Consider the following 22475-nt stretch of genomic DNA (forward strand, 5'->3'; position numbering starts at 1 on the left):
CTTGAAAATTGATTTTAATAAAAAATACTTAAAAAAACAACTGGTGGTTTAACATTTTAATTCTACCTTGCTCAACACTTGGCTACTTTAAAGCTTTGTGAACATCGACGACATTGTGAAATAAGGTCATAAACACAAATGTTGACTTTAATAGTCTTTCTCATAAACATTGAAACCAAACTTAAACTGGAGGAAGGAAATGCAACACACAAACAGCAGCTGCACATAAGAGTGAAAACTTGCAAATGACTAAGAAGCGAAACACTGTAAATGTGTGCTTCAAATGTGTCAATAAATTGTTGGCTTTAAGCCTACTTATGAATCACTTCTAACAAAGCAGGGTGGATTAATTGTCATTGTTCTTAACATTTGACCTGCTTTATCCGGCAGCATCCTTGAGATGTTTTGTACACAAACACTTCAAAATCAATACAAGAGTTGTGTGATTCTCTTGCAGAACGAGTCCAACAGTCCAACATGTATTTTGCGTGGCTTCAAACCGTCATACGAAAACCGCCGTCACTGCAGTGTCCGTGTCTTTTGGTACAAACTCAAGAAAGTAAGAAAACAAAAAAAAAGGGGGGGGGGTAAGTGTGTTGAATGCTGAGGCCTTCATGTTCTTTCGCGAAGATTGTCGCTCAGGAAGATGATGTTGTCTGAGAAAACAGAAGGGAACTTTTTAGCTAAGTGTGTGGGAAAGGTTGCTTTGCATTTGTTGTTGTTTTCCCAAACCTGCAATGATGGTCGTGGCCTGCCGTCTCACTTGGTTCTTGTCCACATACTCGCCGTAATCCAGTTTCCCCTCCACCAAAATTCTGGCCCTGCAAGACCCAACCCAGGGAGTAAAATAACAAACTTTTTGTTTTTAAATTACTTGTCACTAAATACAAACTACTAAGTAATCCATACCCTTTCTTGATGTACTGGTAGGCCACATCCCTCAAACCAGGTTTGAAGACAGACACACGGTGCCACGTTGTCTTTTGGCTGATGTCACCTGGAGCGTCAAAACAAGACAACATGGAAATGGAAATTTGCATTCATCATTTTTAGGCAATAACTGGATTTGACGAGTATCGATTTATTTGACCAGGGGATCAATATTTAAGACTTTTTATGGCTACTTGTATGAAATCCAAAACTGCTGCTCTAATAAAGACAACACTGGGAGCAGGTGATGACATTTCTTGACATCCCTAAAATGAACATATAGAGTAACAAAAATATATATGCATGGGATTTTTAACATTTAGATTTCACGTAAATATTGAACACAAAGGGATGAATGAGGTTGTTTAATTTCAAAAGTTGATTTCAATATTTATAGCTTGAGTAACAGCACCCTCTAGAGGGCTGGCAGATCTGGTCATTGGGAAGGGGAGTCTCTCTCGCCATGTGTGATGTTAAGTATCGGCAATAGTTACCTGACGGGCTGGTTTCGCCCTCCCCAGATCGCCACATTTCATTGGTGGCCAGGGAGAAGATGGTGACAGGGTTGCGGCCATCTATTTGTCTCATCACAGGCTCCTGGCCCACTCGGCCCAACAGCTGGACGCGATTTATTGCTACCAGGGAAACAAGAAACAATGGCAACGGACTTTGACGTGAGTTAAAGTTGCTTTTAGACAGAAATGAATGGACGACATCCACTCACATCTCTCCAGGATGAGGCTGGAGTCAGTGGTGTTGTTTCTAACCAGCTGCCTGAACACCTGCAAAAGTAGATTTGACACATCAGCACACAACTCTTAATTCATTTAAAACACCATAAATGCAAATGATTTGATGTGCAAATAAATATACTCCTAATTCAGTAGTTATTTCCACATATATATTTTTTTATATTTGATTGCAATTGTATACACTGTATCAGTACTCCCAACAACCAAAGCTATGTTTGTGATACAGAACAACACTCCTTCATACTATGCAAATAAGACATTTTCAGAAATGTCCCACCTGTACTGAAGCTCTTCTCAGCATTTTCTCGATGTTTTACTTTCTTCAATGTATACTGTGAAAACCTGCAAATAGAAAATGTGTAAGAAAACTTCATGGTCTAAGGAGGAGCTGCTTTCCCCCCAAAAACATGGAATATTTAGGTGGTACATCGCACAACCAGCTTTCAGTCGCATCACATGGAGTGTACGCGGTACCCGCAGTCTCGCGCCATTGAATAAACAGATAATAACAACTATCGAAACGCACGTTTGTACGCGTTTATAAAGTTTTAATGTTAAAGAAGGGTATTTTCATTAAATAGATACTTATGTTGAACACAAGGTGTATTCAATACAGACGAGCGCAAGTTTGAAACTTACCAATGTAACCTCACGCTGCTTCCGGGTCCAGCAATGATAAAAGTCCCCCGAACCGGAAACTCGACGCTTAGTATAATCAAAGTTCCGCTTTCACAACATACCTAATCAATTTATCATTTAAAACATTATTTTAAAACATATTTAGCGTTTATACACTATAGAAATTTAATTAGGTTGCCAAGCTATTTCATATAGATACATTGAATACATTTTAAAACTGAGTCTTTGAATTTTAGTTTTTAAAAACAAGTGCGATTTGAGGGCTTGTAACACATAAGACAATAACAATCTAAAAATGAGATAAATCTTTAAAATTATTATTTTATTAATTGTCGGGTCCTTAATGTATTTTAAGAATCTGCTTACTGTAGCAATAGGGTACTCTCAAATAAATAAATCACATTTTAAAATAGTTATTAAAATAAACATAAATATATTTTAAAGCACTTTTCCTCAATCGGTACACGGATGTGAAAATGTCTATTCCAGCTGAATTTGGGTAACAGGTGGGGTACATCCTGACTGGTCGCCATCCAATAGACATAAAAATAACCCAGTTGCCCAGAGTACATTTGAACAAACAATGTAGCATTTGACAGTCAATGTTTAGGCACATAGAGGGAAAAAAACAGGATTCACACTAATGACAATAAATGACGCAAACATGCATGTTTATGGAATGTCTGAGTGCGAGAAAATGCATCTGGGTTCACCAAAGTGGCACTAGTTAGTCCCCAAGGACCACAAGAGCCCGTGGGCCAGTTCCAAAAACAGCTTAGCAGTCATGGGACATGATTTTCAAGAAAATAAGAACATATTTATTCCGTTTAAATTCAGTGATTCAAAATAAAAAAAAATACAAATTAATTTAAAAAAGGGGGGGGGGGGGCCGAGTGCTACCTTGAATCAAAAAGCACTCTTCAACCTCTGTGAGCAAAAAAATTCATTTGGGCATTAATATTTCTTTTTTTATGTAATTCAAAATCAGTTTTCAATGCAATTATTCAAGTTTTGCGATTCTAATTCAAATCTAAATCATTCGGGTTCAGTTTCTGGTGGCACATATTTCAGCCCATAATTTTTTACGTTGCCCAAGTATGTTGCAATTGAGCAATACTGGTGTTAAAAAAAAAAAAAACATTTTCACCAGCAGGAGGCGCACTGTTGACATCTGGGAGGAGCTGGTGGTGGTGGGATGCGGACTCCTCCAAGGAAAACTCCCACGCCTCAGAATTTCTCCTGCGCTTTCATACACAAACTTCCAGAAAGAGAGACACTTACACAGGAGCCATCAAGACTCCGGACAAGCTGTCAGAGCTCCGACATGTCGCCCCTCGTCCACATTTGGACGACTTTCGGTGAGTTTTATCAGGAAAACTTAAGAAGCGTCAACTCTGGGAGGGGAATGCCATGTTTTGTTCATCACTGCCAACAAAGGAAACAACAACATGGCTCTAAATGGAAGCCACATGCCAGCTATTACTCACTTTCCTTGTCTTGACAGTAGCCGGGATGTTTCGGAAGCTTAAGTTGAATTCCTCGTGAGCTGGACGTGTGGTTGATGAGCTACTTTTTTTGGATATAACTTACACAGTAGAGGGATGATGATGCCGATGTTGTCATATGTCCTGCCGCTTAGCGCTGCTGTGGCGTCCCGCCTGGACACAAGCCCCCGAGTTGGCAGACGTGTGCACGGAGGGCAGCTGCTACCCGGCCACGGGCGACCTGCTGATCGGACGCGCCCACAAGCTCAACGCCTCGTCCACCTGCGGCCTGCGCGGGGGCGAGACCTTCTGCATCGTGGGACACCTGGAGGTGAGCAGATATGGACGTAAATGGAGATACGCGCACCAAATGGGTCATCTTGACTGTTTGTTTCTATGTTGGAACATTGCAACCTCATAAAAGTATGACGAGAATTCCGTGGCTGGGGAATTCTTGTAGGAGGTTGATTTATGTGTTTAGCACATCCTGGAGATGTTGTAGTGATAGTCAAGTAGCTATCTGGTACCTTTTCATAAATTGCTTTGCTTGGTAAACATTATCAGTAACTGTTTCAGTAATTCTTTTGTAAAATACTATTCAAGTTATGCATAGTAGTGCCTTAAGATACGAGTTGCCCAAATAACGATTAAGATACGAGCTATCATTTGGTGCGTTTTTTTTTTATTTTTTTTATAAACATTGATTTGTGAACTCAAACTTGAGATAATGTACTTATACTGTAAATCTGTCTTACTGCCGCCAGGTGGCCAAGTCAAGTATCAGGACAATGGTCATTCAATTGATGCAGAGTGTGACCAAAACAACAACATTTAATTACCTTTAATTTGATTCGATTATATTGTTACCGGATGTTTTGATAAAGAATAATATTATAGAATGCCATTATACTCGTTAAAAAAAGACATTACAACGTTTTTGAGGGGAGGCTAGAACACATTAAAATCATTTGCATTCATCTCAATAAGGAAAAATGATTTGAGACATTACTCACTTATGCATGATGTTGTAATTGCCTGGGTCAATTTTAAACGTATTAGGCCTTTTTGATTCATGTCTTATGTTCTCGATCCATGTCAGTACAATTCATGAAATATATTTGTAAGTTCGGGTTCGATCACAATGCCTACGTGGGCGCACACGCTTGAGCGTCTGCTCGCTGTCATGACGAGTGGGAGTGCAGACATTCTCCCGTCGACAATAAAAAGCTCTATGCGGCGGCACAAATGTTAGCCTGTATCCGTCAAAGTGCCCGTGGCGGCTTCTTGCTCGGCGTGAAAGGCGTCCTTTTTGAATCTCGCACACAGACACCCACTGTGAGGTGCGGGTTGAAAAACCAGGATGAGCACAATCTTCAAGTATGTGCAATAAAAGAGCGGAACAAAGGGGTTATTTTGTTAACTCTTCTCCCATTTTTTTCCCATTAACGTAGAAGTAAGTCCTCACTCATGTGTGGATATTTGAGCAAAGACACGGAACAGGCTGACGTGCTGTCGTAAACTTTGCTCATTTACTTTGTTTACGTTCAGCGGCCGCGATGCGCTGCAGCTGTGTTTGGGAATAATTGTGGAACATGCCAGATGCAGACCTGATGTACACTTGTACCTTCCCAATATGGCCGCCGCACATGCTTAAGAGAGCCATTTAGGCACCATCTTGTGCCAAGGAGCTATGTTGAAGTGAATTGAGGAGCTTCATTTACTAAGACATAGTGCTTTACCACCACCAAAAGGCAATTATAAACCTTGAGTGTGATTTTTGTTCTATAAATGTTGGCAAGCACTGCACTAGCGCCATCTAGCGAAATCATTTTCACATCAAATGTCTCTAATTTAAAAAAAAAAAAATCCGGCACCAGGAGGAGACCAACTGCTTCCTGTGCGACTCCAGGGACCCGTACGACGAGGATGCCCACCCGCTGAGCCACACCATCGAGAACGCGGTCACCACCTTCGGCCCCAACCGCTTCAAGACGTGGTGGCAGTCGCAAAACGGTGAGTTGGAGCGGGCGCGGTGTTCCCGTGAGAAGCCGCCTAATGAGAAGATGAGGGATCACAGTGGGGGAGTTCCGGGGCGGAGCGCACTGGTGAGAAACAGGTGTGTGTCCTTCAAAGTGCACATCAGGTTGGTGTGATAATGAGACACCAGTCCACTTTTGACAACATGGAAGATCTTCATCAGCGAGTGCAGCAGCAATCGCACTGAATAGTGTGTAAGCCAGACAGGCGATAAATCTATATAATCTCTGGCTAATGTATGGGAACAGATGCGCGATGAATGCTGCATGTTTAAGTGTGTCGAAAGTAGGAATCCCGTCATCTGCTTTTTTTTTGTGGGGAGTGGTGGGAATGAGTCTGAGAGAAGATCAGCAGCCAGCGCAGCAGATGGCTGCTAAGCAGCAGGAAACTGCAAATGCATCGTTTGTTTCGTTTGTTTCGTTTGGGATTTCCTAATTCCCTCGCAGTGGCCTGGCCAAGATTACTCGCACTACTGCATTGTGTCCGACTGTGTGTTATATATTATTATAGCACACTTACTCTCTCTCCCTTTTTTTTATATTGGTAGTCTTATTCTAATATATATTATATTTCTATGAAAAATATATTGCATAATTATTAAATACATATCAATAATAATAATTATATACTCATAATTATATATCAACTTTTTTTGCATTATCTTCATACTACAAAATACATGATTGTTTTACTATAATGTTATTTACTTTCAATTTTTTTTTATATAAATGTCTGCTAATATTGTGATTAATTTCCTGTAATTATTCCAATCTTAATAATAGTAAATTATAATTATTACATGCATTATTAATTTATAAAATAAATAAATGTAAATATTAACGTATTCACTTCCAGCCATTTTCACAGAAGCAATCCCCTTCGCTCCAGGCTGTTTTACTGGATTTTGACAGATTTTGCCAGGCCCACAGAATATTGTGTTCTATTGCTATAAAAACATGGAATACTACCAAACAAAAGATTAAAGTCTCTTCTTTTATCAGGATTTTTTTTTTTTATATCTGTTTCCGTTTTGCAGCAATTAGTATTAGAATACAGCTAAGCTTCATCATTACATTCATTAGAAATGTGAGTAATTGAGGTTATTTTTCAACATGGCCCTGGTTAATTTCCTTTGCTCTGCTGCCACCCGCTGGCCGTTTGTGTAATAACTACCATTTCTTCAACCATTCTTTGCAGTTCAGAGGCTGCATCAAAGCCTTCTTGTATGTTCTAGCGTAAAAACAAACAAACGTATAAATATGTCTTTGGGACACTTAAACATTTAAAATATACATTATTTATATGTTTTTGGGAGCAAATGAGTTTAGGATATAAATGTAGCTATTTTATTTGTAATATTTAGAATACGCATCCTTTTTTACCAGACCCAAGTTGCTTTTTCCATAAACTTCCTATGACATCATCAAATAGCCCCCTTGGCAGAGGTAGTTAATCATACTGGTGTGTGTTTAGATTTGAGAGCACAGATGTGTGCTACATATTTCAAATGTGTTAATGTGAGTTAGAGGAAGTGCGCCAGCTGCGTGTCGCCGCTCCACACAAGAAGTGTCATTATTCACTTCCTGTGCACAGGTGCGGAGAATGTGACCATCAAGCTGGACCTGGAGGCAGAGTTTCATTTCACTCACCTCATCATGACTTTCAAGGTGCCGCTTTTCAAACTCGCAATCACACACATTAGCACACTTACACGTGTATACATCGATGGTGGGAAGGGTCCCGTGAGATAGTCGGCGAGGGCCAGCTGTGGCAAAGGAATGTGGCTGAGTGATGGGAAGAGAGCAAGGCGTAAAATGGTATCATTCCATCAGGGTGATGGCAGCCAGCTGGACTAATGCTGCCTTGTGACATCACCCGACATTTCAATGTGTTGCGTATGTGCGCGTGACCTTCTGCGGTTTTATCACTTACCTTCAGACGTTCCGACCGGCCGCCATGGTGATCGAGCGTTCGATGGACTTCGGGAAGACGTGGGAGGTGTACCGCTACTTTGCCTACGATTGCCGGACGGCATTCCCCGGCGTGTCCCCAGGGCCCATGGTCAAGGTGGACGACATCATCTGCGACTCGCACTACTCAGACATCGAACCTTCCACCGAGGGAGAGGTCTGTTTAATGAAACAAAATGAAATAAGCGTGTGATGTCACTGAAGGAATCAAATGGATATTCCCTCACCTTCCCAGGTGATATTCCGGGTGTTGGACCCTGCCTTTGAGATCGACGATCCGTACAGCTTGAGGATTCAGAGTAAGATGTTCTTGAGATACTTTCATCTCACTTGACTGCTGACCCCACTGGAGAGCAGGGCACTTTCTTCGTACCCCTCCAGGAAGGGATCAGAAAATTCCAGCAAATGCAGTCTGGGGAATGAGGTCAGACGGGAGGAAATCGCTGGGAAGGAATTTCGCATGTGGTGGCGGATATGTCCATGTACACATGACTTCAACCCCCCCCCACCCCGACTCAAAACAATCTTTGTCCACAACGTTAAAAACCTCTTGTCAACATGAAAACCTGTAGCTCCTAAACAGAACTCAACTTCAGACAATCAGAAGCCTGTTGAGGGCCCGTTTTCTATAAGTGGCGTGTTGTTTGGTCTGCAGACATGCTGAAGATCACCAACCTGCGTGTCAACTTCCTGAAACTGCACACACTGGGAGACAACCTGCTGGACTGGCGCAAGGAGGTGACCGAGAAGTACTACTACGCCCTCTATGACATGGTTGTCCGGGGCAACTGCTTCTGCTACGGACATGCCTCAGAGTGCGCCCCCATCGACGGAGCACAGACGGGGTCCGAGGGAATGGTGGGTGGCACGCGTGGTCATCCAGCGTCAACAACAAGGATGCGTTCTGATGAGTGTGTGTTGTGTAGGTTCACGGGCGGTGCGTGTGCAACCACAACACAGAGGGCCTCAACTGCGAGCGATGCAAGGACTTTTATCATGACCACCCCTGGAGACCTGCCAAGGGCCGCAACACGAATGCTTGCAAGAGTAAGACTTGGAACGACCTCTAACAACCTTCCTAAAAGAACACCAAAACCCGGACACACCCTGTCGTCTCCTCTCCAGGGTGCGAGTGTAACCAGCACTCCGGTTCCTGCCACTTCGATATGGCCGTCTACATGACCACAGGAAACGTCAGCGGCGGCGTGTGCGACGACTGTCAGCACAACACGGTGGGCCGCCAGTGCGAGCAGTGTGCTCCCTTCTTTTATCAGCACCCAAACCGAGACCTGCGGGACCCCAATGTCTGCGAGCGTACGTTAACCTTGCCGTTGTTCACTGCTTGAAGTCATCTCTAATCAGAATTTTCTCCGCAGCTTGTAACTGTGACCCGGTGGGATCCCTGCAAGGGGGGCTTTGCGATGCCAGGACAGATGTGGCGGCCGGACTTATTTCAGGCCAGTGTCGCTGCAAAGCACATGTTGAGGGGATGCGTTGCGACCACTGCAGACATGGACACTATGGATTAGGAGAAGGCCCGCATGGTTGCCTGGGTAGGAACACCAAATCAACTGTATGGACTTAAGTATTGGGGTTTCCTGGTTAAACAGGAAGTGGGAAGTGAAGCTATAGGATACAGAAAAAGTGTTGCCAACCACCATTGTTCCCACAAAGTTGTCTAAACTGTCTTGCTAAGAAGAAGACAACCGAAGAGATGTGTCCTCGTCCACAGAGAGTACTTCCCATGACCAAGCTTGACCATGATTTCCCCATTCTCATCTCTCGCAGCTTGCGCCTGTAACCCACTGGGAACACTGCCGGGAAGCAACTCCTGCGACTCGGAGTCAGGAAGGTGCTTCTGCAAGCGCCTGGTCACCGGACATGAATGTGACCAGTGTCTGGTAGGAAGCCTAAGTGGGTTCATGTCTGTCACTCCCAGTCAGTCTTTTTCTGACTAATGTGTTCTACCATAGCCACAACACTGGGGTCTTTCCAATGACATGGATGGATGTAGACCTTGTGACTGCGACAAGGGAGGGGCCATCAACAATAAGTACGGCCACTAATTCTCTATTACAGTAGTGAACAAAAGAAATAATTCCTGACCGTGACATTCCACAGCTGTGACCCGGTGTCTGGACAGTGCGAATGCATGGAACACATGTTCGGCCGGCGCTGCAACCAACTTGAGTCCGGCTTCTACTTCATCGCTCTGGACCACTACACCTACGAGGCCGAGGACGCCAAACATGGACCTGTGAGCACACCAAGACCCCACCAACATTTTGTTTTAAAGAGCATTAACATCTAAAAACGAGTGCCTGTCTGACAGGGTGTGTCAGTGGTCCATAGACCATACCCTCTGGATCGCAGCCCCACATGGACTGGGATGGGTTTTGCTAACGTACCGGAGGGAGCCTATATAGAGTTTAACATAGACGACATCCCTGACTCCATGGACTACGATGTTCTCGTCCGCTACGAGCCACAGGTTAGCTTCACTTTGTTTCAACTGACTTTTATGCTTTTAATCACTGAGAGTGACCAAGAACTGATGCTTGACCGCAGCTTCCAGAGCAGTGGGAGCAGGTTGATTTCAGAGTCCAACGTCCCGTATTCAACCCTCCCAATTACTCTACCCATTGTGGTAATTCCATCGGTGATGGAGACGAGCAGTACGTCTCTCTGCCAGCTGGTTCAAGGTACCACGACCTATAGCGTCCATCTATAAACTCAAAATGAACCTCCACCTCACCACCTACTTCCTGCTTCCCGCAGACATGTGTTACTGCCCACGCCCGTGTGTTTTGAGAAGGGGCAGAATTACACAGTCCACCTCAGCCTACCGCTCTACTCATCCTACAGCGACATGCAGAGCCCTTATACGCTCATAGATTCTGTAAGTTTCACTGAAGCATCAGCAATGCAAGCCTTGAGACATGTTCAGCATGATTCCCGTTTCTCTTTGTAGCTGGTGTTGATGCCCCGGGTCCGGGAGCTGGAAATATTCCTGGGCACAGAGGGCGATGCAGCGTGGGATACGTTCCAGCGCTACCGCTGCCTGGAGAGCAGCCAGAGCGTGGTCAAGAGCCCAATGACAGACATCTGTAACGAGTACATTTTCAGCGTCTCGGCACTGCTTCACAAAGGAGCCATGCGTACGTTTGGCCACAAAAATAATCCTGTTTCTGGAACAACAGAAATGAGCTTCACAAACATTGTTTTGTTTCCCAGCATGCGAGTGTGACCCGCAAGGTTCCGTCAGCGCCGTGTGCGAGCCCAGTGGAGGTCAGTGTCACTGTCGACCCAAAGTGGTCGGCAGGAACTGTGCCCACTGCGCCCCCGCCACCTTCCTCTTCAGCCCCGTCGGATGCAGGCGTAAGTGTTTGGTACAAGTTTAGGAGGTTCTCCTGCTTGTTTACTTCCAGACGTGGTAACACTTTGCATTTTCTTGCCTCAGTCTGTGAATGTGACCCTCGAGGGTCAATTGGCGCACTTTGCCACGAAACAACCGGGCAGTGCGCATGCGTTCCTGGGGCCACAGGGCGCCAGTGTGCTCACTGTCTACCGGGTTTTTGGGGGTTCCCTAATTGCCGACCGTGCCAATGTAATGGCCACAGTGACGTTTGTCATCCCGAGACCGGAGAGTGTCAAGGCTGCAGAGACTTAACCACCGGACACTACTGTGAGAGGTACAGTGGGGGGGTGGGGGGGCGATTGTTATTTCCTGAGCATTTGCTCAATGAAAATCTCTAAAAACTGTTGGGTCAAAAATAACCCAAATTGGGTTCACATAGACCGACCCAGTTTTGAGTTATTAAACAAATTAAATTAATAATCCACAAATCTTATTTTGTGATTTATTCGTTTGACCCAACTTTTTGGGTTAATTGAATAACCCAACTGAATTTGGTCAAATATGAACCGATCCAACTTTTTGAATGCGAATTCAAAACGTTGGGTCAGATGAAATAATAACCAACAAAGCAACCCGGTTTGTTGGGTTGTTTTGTGGGTTATTCAATTGACCCAAAAAGTTGGGTAAAATGACCATCCCCCCACCCCCAAATCAATTGGGTGAAAAATACAACCCAACTTTTTGAATTATTCAACCAAAAATTTGGGTACAAATTACAATAATAACCCACAACGCCTCCCAAATTTTGTGTCGTTTTAATTGAATAACCCAAAAAGTTGAGTTGGTCCCCTTTTGACCCAATTTTAAGTTATTTTTGACCCAACTGAGTGAATCTAATGCCGTCGCTTTAACCTTACAGATGTCTGAATGGTTACCACGGTAACCCTGAATTGGGCTCCGGCAGCCAGTGTCGCCCCTGCTTGTGCCCCGACGGCCCGCGCAGTGCACGTCAGTTTGCTGACAGCTGCTACATGGAGGACGGGACAGACCATCTGGTGTGTGTGTGCAGCGCTGGTTACAAAGGTATAGCACACACATTATATTGTGACAATTACATTTGTTTTTGTGTAAGTGTGCAAAATGCTCTGTAATACAATATGGCTTGAAAGCTCCTTTGTTTTCTCCTACCGCTTCCTTTAGGTGCCAGGTGTGATGAGTGTGCCCCGGGTCACTTTGGCAATCCGCCGGTGCCCGGCGGGCGTTGTTTGGCATGCCAGTGCAACGGCAACATTAACATGCAAGACCCCGGGTCCTGTGATGCTCGTACAGGCTCGTGTCTCAAGTGTCTGTACCACACGGATGGCTATGCCTGCCAGCACTGCAAAACTGGTTACTATGGCAACGCTGCCACTCAAAACTGCAGAAGTGAGTGGCAAAAAAGTTAAGCGTTTGGCGATCATCGACGAATGCTCTTCCCTCAAATTCTCGTTAAGCTTGGCTGGTTGTCTTGCAGAGTGCATGTGCCAGCCCGCGGGCACAGTACCACATGCGTGTCCACTGCCAGACGAGTGCCAGTGCGACCAGCACAGCGGCCAATGCGTCTGCCTACCCAACGTGGTGGGCCAGAACTGCGAGCGCTGCGCTCAGGACACATGGAACATGGCGAGCGGCACGGGTTGCCAGCACTGTGACTGTGACCCGCTCCACTCCTTTGGCTCCTCCTGTGACGAGGTCTGTATTGTGAATCCTTAAAACTCTCAATGACAGTATTGTGGTGACCCTATGTACGGTAATCATAAGAGGGTGGGTGGTGCTTGTGAAATGTTCTCATGTTCAGAGTCCAGCTGGATGGGAATTGCTGCTCTCTCTTTGCACTCTGATGTTTTGCTCAAACACACACACACGCTAAATGGGAACACAAGCCTGCACAGACATCAAGTATCTTTTTTTGGTCATGGCTGCACGCCATCAGAGGAAGGAAGTCCCGTGAATACACAATAGGAGTACAAAGGTCCATTGTGGTCAGCGTGTTGATACAAAGACAGTCCACTTTTGTACTATATTGTAAAAGTGTTTGCTTTGGCTTCTAGGTGACAGGACGATGCTCGTGTCAACCAGGTTTTGGTGGCAGGGCGTGTCGGGAATGCAGGGAGCTCTTCTGGGGGAATCCAGAAGTCGAGTGTCACGGTATGGCAAAAACTCCTCGTCCCTTCATACCAGTTGATGAACAAATAGAATCATTTTGCACCCCCATGTGGTGTTCTTAAGGCTATTCAGTCTATTTTCAACCGAGAGTTTATAGACTTAAAAGTCTAATTTTTGCCCCTTGAGGAGCTAAGTGGTATCATGAGACAACACTCAAATGGGCTGCTGGCTCCGGCAATGACCTTGTGTTCTCTGTTCATGAGAACCAGATGTGCAAGAACTCCCAGGATTCTCCGATTTTTTCTTCTTCGTCATCCAAGGAACACCCACAAGACCTATGAATCCTTTAACGATTTTTCCCGCTACAAGGTTAATCCAAGCTGTTAAAACTCTACGCGGGACTGCTGGCTGGTACTGAGCATACAGATTGAAGTCATCAGTTCAAGCGTCCACATTTGAGAGGCGCTGTTAACGACCGGCTTCAAAGTCCAACTTGTCTGTAAATTGTGATTTACAGGAGGCGCCTGCCCCCGCGCACGTTCCAAACCTATTTCACCTTAAAACGTCTACCATCAGGCAAATAAAGAGAAAAAGAAGCCTGCATTCCTTCACTCTTAACTTCTTTTGCAAGCTTGTGGGGCAGTAAAGGAGGGGGGTCAGCTTGACCTTCAAGGTCAGGATGATGTCGTTTATTTACAGGAAAAGCTGAAGCTCCATTTTCTCCCTGAGGAGATGTCTCCATGACTGCGGTCTTTATTTGTCTGTCCTCCTTTTTTTTTTTGCAGCTTGTGACTGCGACGTTCGCGGGATTTCCAGCGAGCAATGTGATCGGGCGACCGGACACTGCACATGTGTGGAGAGCGTGTCTGGCCCACGGTGCGACAAATGCGCCAGGGGCTATCAGGGGGAGTTTCCCGATTGCCAGCCTTGTCACCAGTGCTTCGCCACATGGGACGTTGTGGTCGAAGAGCTGACAAACCAAACGCGACGACTGGAGGCAAAGGTGACGGAGCTGCAGACAAGTGGCGTAACAGCACCGTACAAAGACTTAGTAACCAGCCTGGAGACCAACATCAAGGCTGTCAAGGAGATCGTGGAGATGAACCCTGCAGTCATGAAGCTAGAGGAGATCCAGGACCTAATGCACCAGATCACGTATGTCCACACACACAGATCCTATCCATTAAGTCTTTTAATTGTATTTGTACAACATTTGGGCCCTTTACTCCCATTATAAATCATAATTTTGCACCTTTTCTGATGCACTGTGCACCTGATGTGTTATAGTGCATTTCCCATGATTACCCAATTTATCCCTTCAGTGGGACCTCAACTAAAGGTGAAAAATATTTGAATTGAGAGTCTTAAAAGCCATAATCCACCATGTGACGCTAGAGAGCTACTTATTATTTTTGCTTGAGCTGACATATGTCTGCCACGTGACCATAGTTGCGCCAAAACAAGCCGGCATGGTCGGGATTGATAGAACAGGCCTGTGTGTGTGTGTGTGTGTGTGTGTGTGTGTGTGTGTGTGTGTGTGTGTGTGTGTGTGTGTGTGTGTGTGTGTGTGTGTGTGTGTGTGTGTGTGTGTGTGCTGATGCAGTAGCACTCACGTGCACATGAGTATGTGTGTGTGCATGTGCGAGGTCAAAGTGACAATTCTGGACAAAATGTATTTATATACATTATAGTTTATATTGCTGATTGCACACTATTGCTTTTATAGTCTATAGAGGACATCAAAAATAAATAAATATATAAAAACTACTTATGTATAGATAAGTCTGATGCCAATGAACATTTTGAGTGGTGGAAAGTAAAAATAATAATAATAATAATTTATAAACAACTTGGTTATCACACTTACAAAGTGTCCACATTTTGGACAAAATACACCATATTGGGGTAAAAGTTTTTTCACGCCCCAATTGGAATCTCTTCCTCAGCGGCGTCATGTCCTACGTGGACGGGAAGCTTAACACAACAGAGGAGACCTTGAATGTCCTCCAGAGTGATGCCAATACCACCGACACCAACTTGGACGAGCTGACGGAGCACGCAAACCAGTTGCAGCGCCGTGTCCAGGAGCTCCGGCAGCAGGTGTACGATGCCAAGAACGCCAATTTACAGGGTGAAAATTCAACTGACTTCAACATTCAAAATGGTCAGCACAACAACTTGATGTGCTCCTGTGGGTTTTATTCCTTAGGCGCAATGAACACCATCATAGAGGCAAACGAGGAGTCAGTGATAGCGGAAATCAGAGTCAATGCCTCCAGCAGTGATCCTGGGAACACCGTGGAGCGGTCTGCGGCGCTTCGCAAGGTGACCGAGGAGAAGCTGAGTGGCGGCCAGAAGGAGTTTGACCGCAAGCACCAGCGAAACACGCAGAAGTTGGACAAGCTCAAGAACGAGCTGGAGAAACTGGATCTGTCGCCTCTCAGCGATACGGTAAGAACTCACAACGGGATATTTTCTCAAACATTCTCAAGAAACGAGTCGCTCGTTTCGTCTTCTGAAGATGTGCGGTGGTGCGGCTGAAGCCGACGAGTGCACCGGCTCTCCGTGCGGCGGGTTGGGCTGCGCGGGTGTGGCGGGTGCCCCCCAGTGTGGTGGCGAAGGATGCAAAGGCCTCGTTGTGACATCCCAAAACGCTCTGAAGTCAGCCAAGAAGCTGGACGAGGAAATCCTGGCAGCCATGCAGGAGGTGGACAAGCTCTCCAGGATGGTTAGTGGACATGTCAGCAACATGCGTCATTTTTTCGCTGAGGTTGTTTCAGGAAAGACAACGTTTGGTTTCAGGTGTGGGAGGCCAGCAACCGAGCAAGGGAGGCCAAAGTTAACGCCCAGCAGGTGCTGATCAAATCCAACCAGAGCAAAGAGCGAGTGGAGCAGAGCAACGAGAAACTACGCAGCCTCATCAAAGACATAAGAGACCTGCTCACGAGTGAGTGACGCTGCGTCAATAATCATCCGAAACAAAACATCTCTAAAAAGGCCCGTCGTTAACTGCGCAGGCGACAAGGCCAACGCATCAGTCATTGAGGCGGTCGCCAATGAGGTCTTAGCCCTGGAGATGCCCACGTCGACGCAGAAGCTGCATGAGCTGACCAGGGAAATCAAGGAGAAGGTCAGCGCGCTGACCAACGTGGAGAGCATCCTCAGCCAAAGCGCCGGCGACATGAAAGCTGCGGAGGAGCTGTTGAAGCAGGCCGAGGCCGCCAAGTAAGAAGGGCGGGATAACTGGGAATGAGACTTGAACCCTGAGTATTGATCCGCTCTCGTCTGTCCTCCAGTAAGTACGGGTCAGACTTGAAGGAGCGGTCAGAAGTGGTGCAGATGGCTCTGGACGAGACTGAGCGCGCTCAGAACCTTGCCATGGATGCCATCCAACTGGCCCGGAACAACACAAAGGGAACTTTGGACCTGCTACTTTCTGTGAGCATCATATCTGCAGCGTGTGGTGGTCACACTTTTTTTTTTTTTGTGAGACATCCACACGTGTGTGTGACACTCAGGTGGACTCCGAGACGGCGGCGTCGGAGCAGCGTCTCGGAAATACCACGGGCCGGCTGTTGCAGCTGGAGCGCGAGGTTGGCCTCCTACGGCAGAACGAGCTGGAGGTCAACAGCACGGCGGAGACGGCCGACTGGATCAGCCAACGTGCCAAGGAGGCGGCTGACGAGGCCCAGCAGGTGGCGCGCACAAACACGCCGCTTCACATGAATTAAGTCTCTCTCGCTCTCTCTGTGTGTGTGTGACGCACAAGTCTGCGCCTGTGAAGGAGTTTGACACGGAGGTGAAGGACAAGCTGGAGGTGGTGGAGGACCTGGTGGAGGACAAGGGGGAGTCGGTGCTGCAGGCGAGGAGACGAGCAGACGAGCTGCAGCAGGAGGCAAGGGAGCTGCTGGCCCAGAGCAGCAGCCAGCTGAAGAGACTGCAAGGTCAGTTTGCAGTCATGCTTACCATAATTTACAAAGTCTTAAATGACCATTTTTTTTGTGCTCGCAGAGCTGGAGAGCTCCTACGAGGACAACCAGAGAATCCTCGAGGCTAAAGCCACAGAGATGGCGGAGTTGGAGGTGGCCGCCCGCCGCATCCTGGACGACATCAGTCACAAGGTGATGCAGTACAGCACGTGCCTGTGAGATGAGCAAAGGGGGCCCGAGCGGACATGTGACCTGACCGGTGAGGCAGCCGTGGCCGCCATTTTGACTCTTCTGCAGTGTGGGAGTCGCGAAGGAAACCACTACACACCAAACGGACCTCGGTGCCACAAAACCAAAGTGTGAACAATTGAGCAGAAACTACTCACAAAAAGTTTGGGCTATTGGGCTTTCGGGCTGAAATTTCAACTCAAAGAAGAATATCCCTCTACTTTTTGTGAGTAGTGTAGTTTATAATATGACTAAATGAACCAAGAGGTACAGTATTAATAAGATTGATCAAATGTTTGAGGTCTCTTGGAATGAGTTTGTGTTTCATACTTAACCAAAAACATGTATTTTCCGTACAAGCAAAATAAAAATATATTTTTTTTATTCCTAAATAAAACCATTGAAGCATTTGAAGCAATTATAGGAAAGTTTTTGTTTTGTTCTAAATAAAGTTAGACCCACAACCACTTTTAGCAGCAGTGTTTATTCCTGATGAAATAGATCATACAAAAAAAAACAATGTTTACATCTCACATTCTGACCAAACGAAATGCTGTCTATGGACATGTCGCAGCATCACGTGCGGATTCATTCCGTGCTGGTGTTGTGGCGGTGTGTGACCCCAAAAAGTGTCAAGATGAGAGAGAAGGAAAAAAAAACCTCATTATCGGCACGTCCCGGTGTCTCCCTACTTGCGGGTGCCTGGCCAGCGAGGAGGCGGGGCTCCCTCCATAGGCGCGCAGCTGGGGACGGGCAGCAACTGGCCGGCGTGCATGTGCTCGTTGACGCGCAGCTGGCAGCCGTCCTGCAGCATGCGCAGCGCGACGCGGGCGATGTTGCGCGAGTCGTCCAGGCCCGAGTGGGGGCGGCCTTCGTACTGCAAACCCAACTTGTCCAGCATGGTGCTCAACTTGGTCTGTGTGCGCGGAACCTTTTGGCGAGGAACACAGCGAGTTACTGGCTTCCTGTCAAAAGCACCAAGAGGACCCGCGCCGACGGCTTCCAGATTGCACGGGTGGGAAGTCCTTTTTGATTTACTTGTAGAAAAATGGTGACTGAGGACATAAATCAATGTTCTCATGTACCTGTCTCCCTCTGCTGGCCGTTCGGCATACTGCTAAGATTTCAAGTGGCTAGCTACTTAAAGGGGAAGTCAACCCACCCAAAAGAATTCTTGACAAGAATGTTTTCTATACAGCCCCACTAGTCTAAATACTGTATTATGGTTAATAAGACTAGTGAGGTCACATATAACATATTATTGTGAAGAAATGGTTCAGGTTGACCTCCCCTTTAATTAAAAGAATGACACAAAAACTATCATTAAAATGCTCAAAAGATGTCGAAAATCGGGAAGATGTATTACTTTATACAACATAGAACTAATGCACTCTATATGTAACTCTTTCTACAAATTTTAAATATTCTATGTTTTAATTCTGTTTTATATAGAGAGAGTTTACATCTTAGTTCTATTTTTTATATAGCGAAAGTTTTGTTACTAGAGAGCCAGGAAGGGCATTTCAATTCTTCTGTTTGTCATGAATATGTTGAGCATTGACAATGAAAACTAGCTTCTTCTTTTTTTAAAGCAAGAAAAATATTTTGTATTTTAAAGCAGAAGATATATATTTCAGAGATTTTGTATAATGTTGTCATTTCATATTCAAGTTTTCAACATGTCTGTATTTTGTATATTGCCACAAATGCTCAATGATAATAATAATAATAATAATAATAATAATAATAATAATAATAAACCCTCCCAATTTTTACACTATTATTAACAGTTGGAGGTCTGCGCATCTATGTCAAATTCCAAACCTTGTAGAAGTTGCCGTAGGACTTGCGTATGTTGATCCACTTCCGGGCAAACTGCGGGTATCGGATGTGGCTGACACGACATTGGATGTTGAGGAACTTGCTCATATCCCACGAGCTAGACAAGGCAAGAGAAAGTTGTCAAGCTTCCAACAAAAGCTTCAGTGAAATGAAAACAAAAGCGCGACACTCACCCATCGGTGAGGAACGTGTATTTGTACTTAGTTCCCAACTCCCTCTCCTCAAGCCACTTCACAACTCGCTTCAGGACCATCGGAAAAGACTTGGCCGCATCCACCTGGTCCTTGTGCATGAAAACACAAATATCCACAATTGACTATTTAAAGTAGCACTAAGGAACTTTTCAACCGTAATAAAATATTTTCATAACACTTCTGATGAAACATGGACTTAAAACGAGTTGAAATGCTCCCTTTGCCATGGCCTGAGGGGGCTGTATCATTTTTTACTGGCACTAAGCAACTTTGAGGAGGATGGTAGGAACACTGCCATACAAAAAATTACTAACGTCACTTCCCCATTTCCCCATTTCTTAAGACGGTAGTCAATTTTAATGTCAACGCAAAAAGGAAAGCTACCCAGATAAGGATCAACTTTCCCTCGCTGGCGTGAGCTCAAAAATGACACAATGCACTTGTCCTCATGGGAAATATGGTCTTCCTTGAGGCATAACATTACCGCTTTTATTCATATGGCGCCGCCATAATCAACATAAACGGAAAGTTCCTTAGCGTTGCTTTAAGTCCACCAAAGCTTTAATGTGTAAAATGAATGAGTGAACCACTATGTTGGAGGATGTACACGGTATCTGCGGGTTCAACAAAAACAAATGGAAGACTTTTTTTAGGCCAATTCCTGTGCATTTAGAAGCACCTCTGCACTAAATATGTCCATTCTGTGTGGCAGATATAGATTCAATATGACCATGCTTTGAATTCTTCTATACACTCAAAGCTTTGAACTGCAGGTTTAAGAATTGTAATTTTTTTACTATTATATTATTATTATTATTATTAAGACACTGAAGAGATCGCAAAAGAGAAAAAAAAAACAGACCTGCGTTATTCCCGTGAGCTTCACGCAGAAATCTGACAGTGTCGGGTAAAATTTGGGTTTGACATATTCCTGAAACGTTCCCACCTGAGGAGATAAAAAGTGTTACGTGATTAAGGCACTTAGTGATGGAGAAGAGTCTTTGTTAAAAAAAATAAAAAATAAAATGTATTCCTCTTACAATCTCCAAGGTATGCGTGCAGATGAGCACCATGGGGAACTCGATGATTTCGTGCAGGAAGTCCGGCGGGTTGTCCTCCTCGCACGTGGCCTCAAAGTCAACCACGCAGATGTAGTCGTAGAAGACGTCTCCCGGCCCGCAGTCGGCGGCCGTCAGCTTCTGCTTCTCGTAGTGGCTCTTCAGTCGCTTCTTCATCACGTCCTTTACTCCTCTGCGTCGACAAAACACCAAAGCGACGTACGCGACACTGTCGTGAGCGCCGCTTCTCCTGTGGACGAGTCGTCAAGTCGTTTGTTCCTACCTGGTGTCCAACTTGAGCTGGGAAAGCTTGATGCGCAGCTCCTCCTTGGACATGCGGTTGATGTGACCGTTGGCCAAGGCAATCTCCTTGTACACGGGATGGCTGAAGTCACTGTTGGACGCTTGAGGAGGAGCGTCTTCTTTGGGACAGATGGTGCTGCTGGGCTTAACCTGAAGAATTAAGAGCACACACTCAGTTGACTAGTAATTGAAATTCAAATGGACACTTACGGGGTTTTTCCTGCATACCGAATTTGGAGGCGGTCATCTCCAGCTTTGACATCATGTTAACGGTTATTGTCTAATCAGCGTTTAACTAGTTTGGTGTTATTTTTAAATACCGTATTACTTCGCACTGTAGAGCGGCACTATTGGAAACATTATATATTCTTTTTATTCTCTTTTAAATGTAATGTTGCTCAGTTGTTGCTGTTTCTTAATTGCCCCTGCCTGGGAGATAAATAAAGTTAATTGAATTGAATTGAATTTGGAAGGCGCTCCTAAAACCATCAAAGGAAAAGGAGATGCACAAATGATGGAAAAGAAGACGTCTAATTTTTCAGAAAAAAACACCTTAAAAGAGCTTCACACCGACCTTGTGTAGCTATTCAGAGACGTCTCGTAAATAAGCAAGTATTTTTCAAGGAGAGTAAAACGTTAAAGAATAAAATACAACATCTCCAAAGTACCATTATTATTACTGTATTTGTTGCTGTAGCGCTGTCATAATTATTTTGTTGATTACCGGTAGTTACTATTGAATTTATGACTCACTGAAGACTGTACTTTACACAAAGTTCAAAATGTTTACGTTTTCAGGGTATCTTTTTTGTTTTTACTGCTACTGCCACAGACAAAATCTTTGCTTGTTTCAATCTACTTAGTCAATAAAAATGGATTCTGATTCTCCAGGACAGTGCAACTTCTAACTCACAAAATCTCTCATCCTTGCTAGAAGATCACTTGAAAATTGTACATTTATGGTAACAAATCGTCTCCAACATAAAAATAAAACAAAAACTGGCGCGTCTTTATGATTTTGGCAAAAGCAAAGCAAGCAGAGTTGGCTTCTAAATCAATACTTGACATTCAAGTTCAAGTTTTTTATTATTTTTTGCTTAATCTTGCAGTGGTCTTCAGGATTTTTTTTCTCCCCCAGAACTATAGTACTGTTTTTACACTAAACGGACAGACACACAGACATACCCGTTGTGCAACATATTACTCTAAACTCGAACATAAGTAGCGGACATTACAAACCTTATCGTCGTCGTCTCCATTTGACAGCTTCACGTTCATGTCCTTGCCGTGAATATTTTCTTTGTGCTCCTCCATTTAAATTCATACAAAAAACAATAAGATTGATAAAAACCAAGCGAAATTGGCCTCACTTAGCAAACATTACAACATAGCTAACCAAGGAAGAGTGATTGGCGCGCTCCGAGTTTGAAACGCCGTTCGTCACTTGTAACCGCCGTAACTAAAATTATTTTAAAAGCATTAATAACACGTAAATATGTCGCTATTGTTAAAATGAGACAACAGCTGTTGTCAACGAACACAGCATGAATGAATTTTCAACTTTTTTTCATTTGGGTGGACTTCCGGTTTGGTGTTCAAACAGAAG

At 44.8% G+C, this 22475-nt stretch overlaps 3 protein-coding genes across 5 annotated transcripts; 1 reads left to right on the forward strand and 2 right to left on the reverse strand.

The window, feature by feature from the left end:
- Positions 1 to 41: 41 nt before the first annotated feature.
- ssbp1 (single-stranded DNA binding protein 1) lies at positions 42 to 4128 on the reverse strand. Of its 3 annotated transcripts, none has more exons than XM_086058626.1 (7): positions 3469 to 4128; positions 1960 to 2024; positions 1655 to 1712; positions 1425 to 1565; positions 910 to 997; positions 733 to 821; positions 42 to 656 (listed from the first exon to the last, which is right to left on the reverse strand). In XM_086058626.1, exons 2-7 carry the CDS (start codon positions 1981 to 1983, stop codon positions 613 to 615), a joined length of 444 nt encoding a protein of 147 aa, XP_085914752.1. In that variant the 5' UTR covers positions 1984 to 2024; positions 3469 to 4128; the 3' UTR covers positions 42 to 612. The 3 variants fall into 3 exon arrangements, with proteins under 3 accessions (XP_085914752.1, XP_085914751.1, XP_085914753.1); XM_086058625.1 differs by lacking the exon at positions 3469 to 4128 and adding an exon at positions 2322 to 2365; XM_086058627.1 differs by lacking the exon at positions 3469 to 4128 and adding an exon at positions 2120 to 2310.
- Positions 3544 to 17921, forward strand: LOC147159204 (laminin subunit beta-1-like). The gene is made up of 33 exons (XM_086058622.1): positions 3544 to 3679; positions 3961 to 4136; positions 5683 to 5818; positions 7436 to 7509; positions 7781 to 7969; positions 8048 to 8111; positions 8468 to 8670; positions 8739 to 8859; positions 8938 to 9126; positions 9189 to 9365; positions 9601 to 9713; positions 9786 to 9865; positions 9934 to 10069; positions 10145 to 10303; positions 10381 to 10514; positions 10591 to 10711; positions 10784 to 10970; positions 11047 to 11190; positions 11273 to 11504; positions 12090 to 12253; positions 12371 to 12595; positions 12684 to 12901; positions 13261 to 13357; positions 14101 to 14470; positions 15262 to 15446; positions 15525 to 15766; positions 15837 to 16043; positions 16118 to 16262; positions 16333 to 16540; positions 16612 to 16753; positions 16834 to 17010; positions 17100 to 17259; positions 17327 to 17921. Exons 1-33 carry the CDS (start codon positions 3646 to 3648, stop codon positions 17461 to 17463), a joined length of 5346 nt encoding a protein of 1781 aa, XP_085914748.1. The 5' UTR covers positions 3544 to 3645; the 3' UTR covers positions 17464 to 17921.
- A 14-nt stretch (positions 17922 to 17935) lies between these two features.
- eri1 (exoribonuclease 1) lies at positions 17936 to 22451 on the reverse strand. Its single transcript, XM_086058624.1, has 7 exons — positions 22109 to 22451; positions 20850 to 21019; positions 20549 to 20759; positions 20371 to 20454; positions 19488 to 19597; positions 19297 to 19411; positions 17936 to 18403 (listed from the first exon to the last, which is right to left on the reverse strand). Exons 1-7 carry the CDS (start codon positions 22181 to 22183, stop codon positions 18161 to 18163), a joined length of 1008 nt encoding a protein of 335 aa, XP_085914750.1. The 5' UTR covers positions 22184 to 22451; the 3' UTR covers positions 17936 to 18160.
- Between the last annotated feature and the right edge of the window lie 24 nt (positions 22452 to 22475).

The sequence above is a fragment of the Leptonotus elevatus genome, chromosome 17, assembly GCF_054856555.1.
Source record: "Leptonotus elevatus isolate MCC_2025b chromosome 17, RoL_Lele_1.0, whole genome shotgun sequence".
In the NCBI taxonomy this organism is placed as follows: Eukaryota; Metazoa; Chordata; class Actinopteri; order Syngnathiformes; family Syngnathidae; genus Leptonotus; species Leptonotus elevatus.